Below are 13373 nucleotides of genomic sequence, written 5' to 3' on the forward strand. Positions count from 1 at the left end.
GAGGAAAGGTAGAGCGTACAATAAGTTAATGTGATGTGACACATAAAATTGTCTTTACTTGAGGCTGAACAACTGATAAAAACGGGGGCAGCAGGGAGAGTGAGAGAGAGCAGCAGAGGGGGAACTTAAGAGGAAAAGCAAACATTATTATTGATGAAATCCCCAAACAAATGATCAAAGGAATTCTCGGTTCATTTACTCTCATCGATTGGGGTTTGAGGTGGGTGAAAGGGCTTTTAGAGTGTGGTGGCGTGATTCACTGGACAGGAAAACAACTGAAGAACTACACACTGATTGGCCAAGCAGCAAGATAAGGAGTTAATGATTTGCATCTTCCAGGAGAATCAGATGTTTTTTAAGGAGGGCTCGGCTGCCTGCTGAGTTAACTCACTTTATAAAAGGGGGTTGGTATAAGTGGAGTGAGACGTGGTTTTATCAGATGAGTTTCCACCGCTCCTCTCTGCCTCTGTAAAATATTTATAGATGTGGTTTAGGAGCAGTTGCTTGGGTTTGCCATGAAAAGCCTTTTGATAAAGAGGGTATGACCCCTGTAAAGGCAGCGGGAAAATAAGGTTGGCGTGTCTTACAAGCTCTTAAACTCTGTTATGAAAAGCATCCAAGCCGCCCTGTCTGATAATCAGAAAAGGTCAGCGCTGTCATCTGATCATGTATGCCTCGTGAAAATCTGAAAGAGACTTCTGTAATGTTTCACCTCATTTGTTTGGAGACGTAACACCCTGGCCTGAGTAAAACAACGACTTACTGAAGTCTGGGAGACAGAAACAGTAAATAGTTTGACTGCAGGTTTCATGTGCACTCAGTCTTTTCAGCGACTTTGAATCTAAAACATTTGCCCCATTTTCACAGTTATTTGTAAAGTGATACTGAGAAACCTACATGATCTACAACACATAACCTGCACAGATTTAAACACAGAAGAACCTTCCTAACATTGCACATACACTCTTTAACTTCATCACTGAACATTGTACCTGCAGTTATTCACACACAGCTTGACACAACCACTATGATAGCATCGACACTCCCGTGTGGCATTAATGTTGCCCTAAACACTTAATAGCATAATTAGAAGTGTCTCTCAAACAGAGGCCACCATGTTGACACATTTATGTTTGAACAGTCACTATCATTGGGAGCATCACAACAGTCTTTGACAGTGCGTTCAGTTCAACAAGCACCAAGCAGTTTCATATTTTGCTTCATCTAGACACAACCTGACCTTGGCAAAAAGTTTCCTCCTATTTTATAACACACACAAAAGTGCACACACAGTACAAGACCTTTCCCTGGTGAAAACATCATTCACAATATAAGGACTCACAGGAAGCGGTGACAGAGGGACAGAACATTAAAATAAATCAAACAGAAAATTAAATGTTGAGGAAATATGAAACATTTTTCAAAAAGAAAAGACAGAATTAAAATGAGTTTGATCTCTAAATTCTTATTTTCATTTGACAGTTTTGGATCTCTGATGTCAGCTCGGCTAAATGTGCGAACAGTTACCAGTGTAGAGATTACGAAGAAATGAAAACACAAACTTTAAAGACTCTTTCGCTCCAACGCTTTTTTGCTCATTGATCATCTGTTTGAATTTTAACGTACAAAATGCAGAGTATCTATGAAGACATACTTTACTGATGATAACTGCACAGCAGTAGGCCAGCTCACCCCTCTCTCATCACAGTGGAAAAGTAGTGGTTCACATTAAAGGTGGCAGATATGAACTGTTGATCGATGTAATTTGCTTTAAAACCATCTCTTTAAGTGAAAAACAGTCTGAGGCGATCGTATTTTAGAAGGTTACAGACAAACTATTAGATAGCAGAATATATTTTTCACTTCATGTAACACTAAGTACATTTACAAATTGCTTCACTTCCCTGACACTTAAAACAGTTCAAAAACAAAACAGGAACAAGTTAATTTATACAGAACTTTATAAAATGTACCCAACAAAACATGTACCTTATCACACAGTACAAATATAACTTAGTGAGGGAGCGGGGTGATGCAGCTTTACAGGCTCGTTTTTTTTCAGTTTCACAAGTCTGATGGCCTGAATACACAAATATGGAGCTAGTGAGGTTAACCGTAACACTTCCTCATCTCAGCAGTCGTTTCAACAATGCAGGGACCAAAGGAGAGTCACCAGTGCCTGTGTAGAAAACCAGAAAGTGGATCTGCCAAACTGAACTTAAAATTGAATGAACCAGAAGTGCACATTGTGAGCAGATGAACACACGATCGACTAGTCTGCAGAGCTAGAAGACGAAAATAAGATTGAATGATCAGAGAAAGAGTGCAGTTACCCTCGGTGTCATCACCCACTTGGGCCTGAAATCAAACAAGGATCAAAGTCATATCCATGAAATAGTGAACGTTATAGTTACCTCGTCACATACCTACACAGCACAGCACACACTAGTTCACGGTTACACACACGTGCCTAGTCACTAGAGAAAAACAAAGCTATTCAGTAGTTAAGCCACTTTTGGTACAATTGCAAAATAGAGAGATACTGTATATCAAACAGGTCTGTTATACTTTTTTTTTTTTACAGGTCATTACAAACGATGCAAAGATAATTGTCTTTATAAAACTCCAGACTCTACCGTACATACACAAAGATTCTTTGAGTATAGAACATCACATAAGACTACTTTTATGGTAAAACTCAAGTGAAACGACGTCATTTATGTGACTGGAAATTCATTTATCTTTGCTTTCATTTGCACATCTGCACCTGCAAAGGGAGCTTTGTGGTTAAAAGCTGGAGGAGTGTAACTGCTTTGTTTTGAGGCTGACATTTTCCTGTAGGTGTAATAACTTACATTTATAAGTTAGCAGTCAATAAATACAAATAAAAGTTGAAACAGTAATTAACATAACAGATCAATGTCCTGTGCTGAAAGCTGGACTCAATACATCCCTCTTTTTATTCTTTCTTTTTTTTCCCCTCAAAGTTAAAGAATTCCCTGTCACATAAAGGAGTCTTTTCAGTATCATTAATCCTGATGGGTACCACACAGCTCACACAACAACACGCAGCAAGAGTTAAATGCTGTCGGTCACAAGCTGCTTCCTGATTGGTCAGTGTATCTAATTAAGCACTGAGTCTCCTCTGTCCTTTAACAATGTCTTCGTGTCCTTTTGTCTTCTTCTCTGTGCATATCATCAGGAGACCAAGGCACTTGCCCCCTGTGTACCTTTATGAGGAACTCAGACTGAAGATAACGTGATCTTATTCAGAGCCTGTATCTTTCCTCTGTCTCATGTGTTGTTTCTATCTGTTTTTTGGTTATCATCATCTGCCTTTCCTCGCCTCTCTCTCTCTCTCTCTCTCTCTCTCTCTCTCTCTCTCTCTCTCTCTGTTAGATTCAGGAAGTACTGTGTGTAAAAGTTAGAAACCAATTAGAAAAGAATGATGAAAGGACCACGAAAGGTTAGTTAAGAGAAAGAGTCTGACAATGATAGAGAAGACCATACAAAAAATACAGCTAATTAAATATAGCAATACCAAAACGAACACGCGCCACAGAATTTCACAGAATTCCTGATATATCACAACTGACACACAGAGAATACACTTTGGACCTCATGTGTATGACAACACAGTACAAAACAGTAGAAATACAGTTACCACCATTGTGTTATATACTATATATTTTACGAACATTATATTCATAAAGTTCTTGGCTGGGTGGAGCATGGTGGGACTTCTTTGCAGCCACTGAAATCAGCGCGAAATCTTGCTCTGTCTTTTGAAAGTCAGGGACACAGAACTCTCTGATCTAATCCGATGACTTCATATAACTAACACAGGAACACCATCTTTCTTATTCTACTACTCATGTATTTTAGTGACTTTACACATTTTCTACGTCTTGGTTCAGATCTGGTGTGCGAATGTGTGACATGATTTTCTGCACTTTCAGGTTTCTAATTCTACCAGCTGTTAACTTCACCCTGAACACTTCACTGACTTATATTGCAGCTGAATAAATTGCATGATTTCAAAGCATTTTAGGAATTCCTTATCTTCCTTTTTCCCTTGGCTTAAAATGTATCTTTAATTCCTCGTCTTTTCAGGCTGTCACATCGTTGGAACATCTGTGTATCTGTCCTGTGCTAAATGACCATAATCTGAACATAGGCTTGCATCTTTATAGTCTCAATAATCTACCTCTGCTTCCATCCTTTCCTTCAGCTGCACTGATCTGCCATAGATGACAGGAACATGCTGAGGCAGCTATTTGGTTCAGTGCAGGTGGAGGAGAGGCAGCCAGCAGAGGAGAAGAATGTCTCCATCTCTCCACCCTCGTCTTTCTTTCCCTCCCTCACGACCGTGCATCTGTTTTTGACTTCACTATTGTGATCACGCTCGTCGCCGTCGCCACCTTCCCAGGTATGAGCGGACCAATCACTGATGATGGCACCCCTCCCCCTCCTCCACCTCCACCACCCCTGACCCCGACCCCTACTGTGGGGCTCCTCGCCACAGTCCTGGCAAAGGTTTGTAATGCCTCGTACTTAGACCTCAGAGCGTCCAGCTCAATGCGCATTGAAGCATTCTCATTGGCCAGTTTGTCCACCTCCTGCTGCAGCTGGGCCTTCTGCTTCTCCAGCTCCTCCTTCTGAGTGACTCGCTTCACCCGGCAGCTGGCGGCATAGCCCCGGTTCTTCAGCGTGCGCCGCCGTTGTTTCAGCTGCACAATCTCCTCTTTGGTGAGCCCTCGGAGGTGCTGGTTCAGCTCCCGCACCGACATGGTGACCAACTCATCATCTGTGAGGCTGGTGCCATTCTCCCCCGGCTCTCGCTTCACCTGAAGGAACATGAGGAGGATGAGGAGTGAGACAGGGACAGAACAACCTGTCAATTACAGATCACCTAGAGAGGAACAAGCTTACCTTCAAGGCTTTATTTCCTTTGTTAGTCGTCGTCATACCACAAGAGCCCTGCTCTTCTGAACAGACCTGCAGAGAGGAGAAAACAGCACAGACCATGAGCAGAGCAACTTCATTAAATAACGCTGAAGTTCAGTTTAAAGCCAGATCAAAGACTGCATAGGTTTAAAATGGACTAACATGGAAAGAAGGATAATCGGGGTAAGAATAGTGAAGTATAAATGTGATTAGAGTGTTTGTACAGTATGTTTAGACCCACCTGGACCAGTGGAAGCACAGCTAACTATAATCTACTGTTCTGTGAGCCTGCGGTTTTGTCAATGCGTGTCACACTTTATGAGTGAAATTGATAAAAACTTTTCTTAGAATTTCTGTGACTTCCTGTTTCCTGCTGGTTGTACTGACAGTGCCCACCACCTTTGTGTTGTTGAACTGTTATTGGTTGGTTTGGGGCCAATAGGAATGAAATGAGCATGAAAGAAGAGGAAGTGGTAAAGTTGTGGGAAGGAGTCCAGGGGAAAACCAACAGTTAGAAGCCAAACACACTTTAGGGGAAAAGTAGACTGACAATGCAAACCAAAACGTGCCGGGAACTGAAATGAGGACAAACCAAATCAAATGGGTGTGCATGCATTTGTTCCAAAGTAGAAAGAAGAGAGTTTAGGACAAACACAAACAGTGTGAATCAGAAGTCAACAAAGAGGGAGCCTGGAAGTGCAAAAGATGAGATCAGACCTTAGAGCGCACGGCTCCACAAATGAGCATCTCCACAAGCTCTCAATGAGACGCTTTGTGTGGTCTCTGCTCCAGTTCACATCTCTCAGACCTGTGTGTGTGTGTGTGTGTGTGTGTGTGTGTGTGTGTGTGTGTGTGTGTTTGTGTGTGTGTGTTCGATAGTGCAGCTATTGTTGCTGCTGAGCGATCATCATGAGACCAGTCATGATGACTCAGCAGATTCCTGATCTCTCCCTCTCTCTCTCTCTCTCCCTCTCTCTCTCTCTCTCCTCCCTCCCCTCTCTGTTGAACACAGCTCTGCTCTTGCTCTGCTCTGTCACTTTACCCCCCCTCCCTCTGATTTTACACCCTCTCACTCATTTCCTTAGAGGTGACAGCTTGCCCATTGCACGGCTGAGGGAAGCCCACAGGGCACGTGAGGTTCAACAAGAGAACTTGCTTGTCCAACTGAAGTCTTGGAAGTAAAGCAGCCCACCTGACACCGCTGAATCTGAAGATGAGCTGAAGTCATTGCTGATTAAAACAACATTTGTACTTCTTTCTTCATTTCAACTCTTCAAAAACACAAGAGGCTGAGTCAAGTTATATTTTTGAAGACACTCATATAAAGCTCCTTGTTTCTGGAAGTGATGACATTTACTGACAACAGGCAACATGTCTCTTCTCGTTTCATTTTCATTCTTTTCTGTCAAAAGGCCCGGTGCTGAGCGAGCCAGCAAACCTCCCCCACAATGCACCTCTGTCTGTCTGTCTGTGAGGGTGCTTGAGTGTTTGTGCAAGTGCTGCCATGAATCCTATAAATAGATGTAGATCAAAGAAAACTAGGCTGCATAATGCATGCACACAATGTAAACATAACATGCATGGCAGCTGTAAAATCTTGTCAAACGTTGATGAAATGATGAAGAATGTGAGTAATGAGGTTTGATACGGTGGAGCAGAGGCCACTCCTGCAGTGGCTGGGGTCAGACATTTATAAATGACTTAATTGTGAGCACAAAGCACTTCTTGTACATCTGCAATCTTGCATTTTGTTTGGTTTGCAGCCTCCCACAGCTGGAGGAGCAACATCACACAATAGATGGATCAAAGACATGAAAGCTGAAGAGGGGGCTGTCGGGGATGGGGGTGGTGAGGAGAGGGAAAACATCGGGGGCAAAATAGAGAGGCTGTTTTCCTGCCAGGCACTGGTTTATTTCCCCTGTGCCCCAAAAAAAACCCAACCCCCCTCTCCATCTCCATCTACATACAAACAAAAAGCACGCTGGCAGCACATACACATTCCCCTGCTGCCATGCCAGTGGGGCACAATAAAACACACACGTAAAACGCTTGGCTGCAAGTACACAAACATGCAAATAGTGTTGTATTTAAGTGCTTAGCTATGCTTGATACACACAGTAACGGAGCTAATGTTCATGCACGCTCAGAGGTTTAGACTTGAGGAAACATTATTGAAATGCTGTTGGATTCTTGTTGACTTTGATAATAAAAGCAACAAGCAAGAGGAATCACCGCAGGTGCACTCACAGCACGGAACAATCAATGCAGATATCTGTGGTCATTGATTGTAATCATCAAATCTGGAAATGTGTTCATTAAGGATGAAAACCTCTGCTCATGAAATGTGTCGTATTTAAATATGAAAGCATCTTGTTACTGATTCATCTCATCACTAATACTGAGAAATTAAACGAGTAGTGAGAAAAATAAGCTTTGGCTTAAATAACTTTGTGTCATCATTAGTTCAGGGTTTTAAGTGTTATCATTGTAGTAAGGTGGTCTGGATGAGTCCACTGTTTGATGCTTGTCTGAGGTAATACTGTACCTCTTGTCCTTTTACTATCAGCCGTCCATCAGAGCTACATGTCCTTTTAAAAACAAACCCTCTGCCAATGATCTTTATCAATCCACTGTAAGGTTGTCAGGTTGGTGGATGTTAGGTGTTCATTTTTTCTATGTGTGTACGCTTCTACAGACAGTGGCATCAAATGTCCTTGTTAACGACACAAAGGTCTATTAAATCCAATCATTATTTAGAATATCGAAAAATATCAATAGTGCTCAAACGTTTGTGTGGCATCCTTAAACTGCTTGATTTTTAAGTTAGACTTTTTGCCTTTATTGATATGTCAGCTGAAGAAAGACGGAAAACACAGAGTCGAACCTGCGACTGCTGCAACAAGGACTATAGCCTCTGTACATGGGGTGTGTTTTTCGACCGGAGGGACTTTACCCCGGAACTATGTGCGTTTCGACCCTGGGTGGACCCAGGGTCTAAATTTAGTTCAGGAGTAGATAATCTCCCCCCTAAAAAGCCCCTGCTAGGGGAGTAGTACTTTTCAAAGGTCCCAGGACTTTTGGGGGGCAGGGCCTGCAATGCTAAACGTGTCTGATTGGTAGATTAACCTCAGTGTTTCTATTCCGCCCGCCTTCCACAATAACATCACACACATCTGTGATTCACTTGATTTCTCTTTCTTTCATTTGTTTTTATTTGTTCTATCTTTTTTGTATGTGTGTGTACTTTTCAAAAGAAGAAGCTGTGATTCTCTTGATTTAGCAGCTTGTAACAGTAGTCTTCTCTCAGCCCACCGTGAATGCCCTCCCGGTGTTACGGTTTTAAAAGTGACCCTGTAAACTGGAGACCTTCTGCTGAACGTGTCAGTGTTTGTGGAGTTTACACAGCTGTTGAAACACAGAGGGAGTTCCTGGGAATGCAAACTAGTTTAGTTTTTATTAAGATTTCAAAATATCCTCATCAGATATTTAATGATCGTCTAAAGACGTTTATTTACTTTTTTTTTTCTCCATATATCATTGGCCTGACTCTCACAATCTACCCAGGAGCTTCAGAAACAGATGGGTGACGTCACGGGTACTACGTCCATTATTTATACAGTCTATGGTTTTACCCTTGTGGGGATTTCTCAATGCAATCCCTGGAAAGCCAAAGCAGGCTGCTTGGCTGACCCGGCGAGTGCTAAAGCAGAGTGTATAGCGCTAAGCTTAACTGTATTTCCGTTTGGCAATAAATCAAATCTATGACGAGAGTGTTCCTGACTAAATTGCTTATTCTAAGATATAACTACATGTGCAGTATCAAGTTTACGTTCACAGAAGAGTTAGAAAAACTGTGTGTGTGTACATGTGTGATTCTGTGTGTGTACATGTGTGATTCTGTGTGTGTGTGTGTGTGTGTGTGTGTGTGTGTGTGTTCTCTAAGCACTCAGGCTGTGTGTAAGTCACTCAGGTTAAAGATCATCTGCTGAGCAAAGGCATTGCCATTCATCTTGGGTGTACACAAACTTACACCCACACCAACACCAGAGTGCCAGAGGTGTCCTTCCCACAATGCTTTGGGGGTGGTCGCTGCGGTGCGGTCAATGCCACAGTCACTGTTGCTACAACAGACAGCTTTTCTGCTGCGGCACGCTCTATTTTTATGGAGCAACCAAAAGAATGCTGACAACTCAAGAGCGGAGCTGCTTACGGTTACAGTGAAGACACACACGCACACACACACACACACACACACACACACACACACACACACACACACACAACACACCACACACACACACACACACACACACACACACACACAAAAACAGAGAGGTGGGACACGGGGGGACGGGATGGAGGAGAAGGTGAGAAACAGCAGGAGTGAGTGAAACACAGAGGAAGACGGAAAGACAAGAGTTGGGAGAAAAGAGGATGAGGAGTTGGTAAGATAGCAAGGTGTAGACAGAAAAGGTAAGAAAGGGGGAGAAATGGGGAGAGGGGAGGGGAGGGGGGAGAGGGGGTTGTTGGAGGACGGAAAGAATGCTGACGTCTCCAGAGCTGATTAGCGTTACAGCGGAGACATCACACCCACAACCGAGAAAACGCTGAGTATGGAGGGAGGACGAGCTGGGGGTGGTGGGTTGGGGGGTGCAAATGACAAGGGAGAAAGAAGAGAAGAAAAAGAGGGAGGATAGCGAGAAGGGAGAAGGAGGAGGGGGAGGAGGGGGACAGAGGTGGGGATGGAGGGAGAGAAGAAGAAGAGGGGGTGGGATAGCGTTTGGGTGAAAATGCATCCTCAACACATTTGTAAGAGCTTAGCTGTTGGGTACTGGAGGGGGAGTGTAGAGGGGAGGGTGTGTGGAGGGGAGGGGAGAGGGCCAGGGGGGAGGAATAGATGGAGGGGGGAGAGAAAAACCCTGAACTCAGCAACGACCACGACTAAAACCTCCAATTAGAAAAGTTCTGAAGCTGATCCAGTGCAATGAAACTACTGCTGACCATCACTCTCTCTCCTCCAACCTCCTGCTCTCTGTCTCTCTCTCTCTCTCTCTCTTTCTCTCTCTCTCACACACACACACACACACACACACACACACACACACACACACACACACACACACACACACACACACACACACACACACACACACACACACACACACAAAAGAAGCCTTACATCCATCCCACCTAAACACAGTGATCAGGGAGTTCATGCGATAGATTAAAGTCCCTGAGAAACTGTACAAGACATACAGCATGACTCCTTTCTCTTCATGTTGTGCAGAGGAACAGCATGATGAGCTGTGTGCGTGTGTGTGTGTGTGTGTACGTGTGTGTGTGTGTGTAGTTGGCTTCAGACAGAGCTCTAATTAATCTTGTTTGAGTAAACCTTGTGCTCCAGCCACTAGCGCCACACAGAGAGGAATTTCTTAGAAAGAGACTTACAACTTTAAAGCTGGTGGCATGGCGTACACACACACACACACACACACACACACACACACACACACACACACACACACACACACACACACACACACACAGATATACACACATACGCAGGCAGAAGAAAATAAACAGCCAGATTAAGCGCTTCAAAAATGACCTGGGGGCTGGTGTGTGTGCATGTGTGTGTGGGTGTACGCAGGCTTAAACAAGCCAGCATATAGAGAATGATCAGAAATAGATTGTAAGACTTGCAAGTCGTTTGTGAGGCCGTCTTTATTGAGTAATCCCGATACAACAACTGCTTTAACTGCACAGCCTCCCTCGAGAAAGCCTCTGAGCAATAATGTAGAGCACAAGGGATGACAGGCGCACGGTGAGACACACGGAGGACAGGATGGAAAGACTTATAGAGAGGGAAACAAAGAGAGATTTAAAACAGAGTGTTCCACGAAAGACTCTGCTCCACCTCGTCTTTGTTAAAAAAAAAACAGAGGGTGCAGCTCTCGTGCTTATTGATCTCATGTGGGCTAATGAGGGCGGGTGTAAATAATTAACCATGAGCACTGTATGGAAGCTAATCGTCATATAGGACTCAGACAGGCAATAATGACAACCTGCGTGCTGAGAGAGGACAGCAGAGAAAACACAGCCATGCAGAGACAAAGGGGAGGGTGAGGTGATGAAGGTGGAAGGGGGAGAAATGACACCCGTTTGATTTGGGTGTGAAAAAAGATCAGGAAGCTATTAAGAGGGAGGTATGCAGAGCGTGAAATAAGAATGATAACACAGAGACGGGGAGGAGGAAATGAAGAAAACAAGGAAAAGTGGAGGAGGAGAACCACAAAAGGAGCAAAGAGCTGAGCCCTCATATACATGTTATAATATATGGAGAGAGAAGAGTGATCACTTTCACACTTTTCTCTGAGTTCAAAAAAAGAGGATTGTGTGTGTGTGTGTGTGTGTGTGTGTGTGTGTGTGTGTGTGTGTGTGTGTGTGTGTGTGTGTGTGTGTGTGTGTGTGTGTGTGCTAAAGTGTGTGTGAGAGTATCTGCGCAAGTGTGTTATTAAAGGCGAGAAAAAGTCCTGGCGTCGACACGTTTTTCCCATTCCAGGTAGTAAGTCGGGGTGTGATGACAAATTTCCCAACACAAGCAGAAAAAGTGCACTGTCAGGCGATTGAGCACTGGCTCCTTTTTTTTCATAAGTGCTTTTTTTTTTAAGAGGAGAGAGAGAGAGCATGTATCGCAGGTTAAGTTGGATCTTTCTTTGTACTTGTGTGAATGTGTGTGTGTGTGTGTGTGTGTGTGTGTGTGTGTGTGTGTGTGTGTGTGTGCGTGCGTGTGTGTGTGTGTGTGTGTGTGGAAAACAGAGGGCTTCAGGAGTTCTAGGGATGTGCTCAATGACACGTTAAGATAATTTCCCCCCAGACGCTTTATATAGTCTTCAATATGAACCTGTGACAGAGGGAAGCTGTTATTATCATTCTCATTCATTAATGAGCATTTATAATGAAGAATTTATTTCAAACAAACAAGCGGAGGTGTGTGTGTAGCTCTCAGAGGAGTTATAGAGTGCAGCAGGACATTCCTGATGAATGTTTTAAGGTATCCCATTTGCTGTCACTCATTTGAGGTGATATGACCGGCTTTGTGCTGCACACAAATCCATAAAAGGACCAGGGTATGTGTATGTATTTATCACTGTACCTTCTTTTCCTTACATACTGTTTTTTACTTATGTTAAAGCATGAATCATGCATCTCGCAATGATGCCAAAAGTTAAAACAATCAAGCAATGGAAGGGGAAATGTTTGTGCTCAAAAAGATCCTTTGAGTCATCAAATGGTTTGAACAAACACTTGTTTCACTACAAGTGAAAAGTTTGGAAACACCTTCTCTTTCAAGGGTTTGTATTTATTTCAATTATTTGAAACACTGTAGATTAATACTGAAGACATCAAAACTATGAAAGAACATATATAGAATTATTGAATGAACAAAAAAGTGTTAAACAAAGCAGAATATGTTTTATATTTAAGATTCTGTAAAGTAGCCCCCTTTTTCCTTCATGACAGCTTTGCACACTCTTGGTATTCTCTCAGTCTGCTTCATGAAGTGGTCTCCTGGAATGGTTTCTAATTAACATGAGCCTTGTCTTTTTTAATGTGTTTGAGACCATCAGTTGTGTTGTTCAGAGGTAGGGTTAGTACACAATGGATAGCCCTATTTGACTACTGTTGTAATTCATGTTATGGCAAAACCAGATTATTTCATAGTTTTGATGTCTTCAGTATTAATCTACAATGTTGAAAATAATTAAAATAAATAAAAACCCTTGAATCAGAAGGTGTGTCCAAACTGTTGACTGGTAGTGTATGTATCATGCAAACTTATTTCTATACATGTTTAACTGGATAATGTACTATAAACACAGAATCTGGAAAAAATCAAAAGATACAGAAACTATTTTTCTGATCAATGGAAATAAAATTGATGGCGAGTTGCAGCTGTAATCAGCTCAGATTCTAAAAGGACTATCTTTTTTGTAGAAGCAGAAGCATCTGAAGATCAACCAGCCTTACAAACAGGTTTGCAGGTGAATAATGATTATTATATAAAAGCTGGCACCAGACTCTAATACAACAACAATCTACATTCAGTCCTTCTGATGGTGGTTAGATATCAGAGGTATTTAAAGATGCTCATACTTTGTTTCAGTGCAGCTCTTCAGTGTGAGGGAGCAAATTCAAACTCCCTGCATGGAAATCATCTAATGCCACAGGTGAAGGCAAACTACACATATTTGTACCCTCTCTTTCCTCCTTGGCAATGATCCCAATGTGTGCATAGTTTTTTTTTCTTTTCCCCAAATCAAAAGGTTTAGAAAATCAAACCACAATTCTGGTATCGTCACACTGCAGTTAAAAAATGCGGCAATTTGGCGCATAGGGATGATGCAACTGGTAGACAACCTCTG

General features: G+C 42.7%; 1 protein-coding gene across 2 annotated transcripts in view; it reads right to left on the bottom strand.

Moving 5' to 3' along the window:
- Positions 1–1943: 1943 nt before the first annotated feature.
- Positions 1944–13373, bottom strand: part of mafgb (v-maf avian musculoaponeurotic fibrosarcoma oncogene homolog Gb) — an 18488-nt gene continuing 7058 nt past the window's right edge. For both annotated transcript variants that reach the window (XM_034686913.1, XM_034686914.1), the window contains exons 2-3: positions 4933–4998; positions 1944–4847 (exon numbers count right to left, since the gene is read on the bottom strand). In XM_034686913.1, coding sequence (XP_034542804.1) covers positions 4362–4847; positions 4933–4968 — 522 coding nt within the window. In that variant the 5' untranslated portion in view covers positions 4969–4998 and the 3' untranslated portion in view covers positions 1944–4361. The remainder of the gene's footprint in view (positions 4848–4932; positions 4999–13373) is intronic.

This window comes from Notolabrus celidotus, chromosome 7 (genome assembly GCF_009762535.1).
Source record: "Notolabrus celidotus isolate fNotCel1 chromosome 7, fNotCel1.pri, whole genome shotgun sequence".
NCBI classification, from domain to species: Eukaryota; Metazoa; Chordata; class Actinopteri; order Labriformes; family Labridae; genus Notolabrus; species Notolabrus celidotus.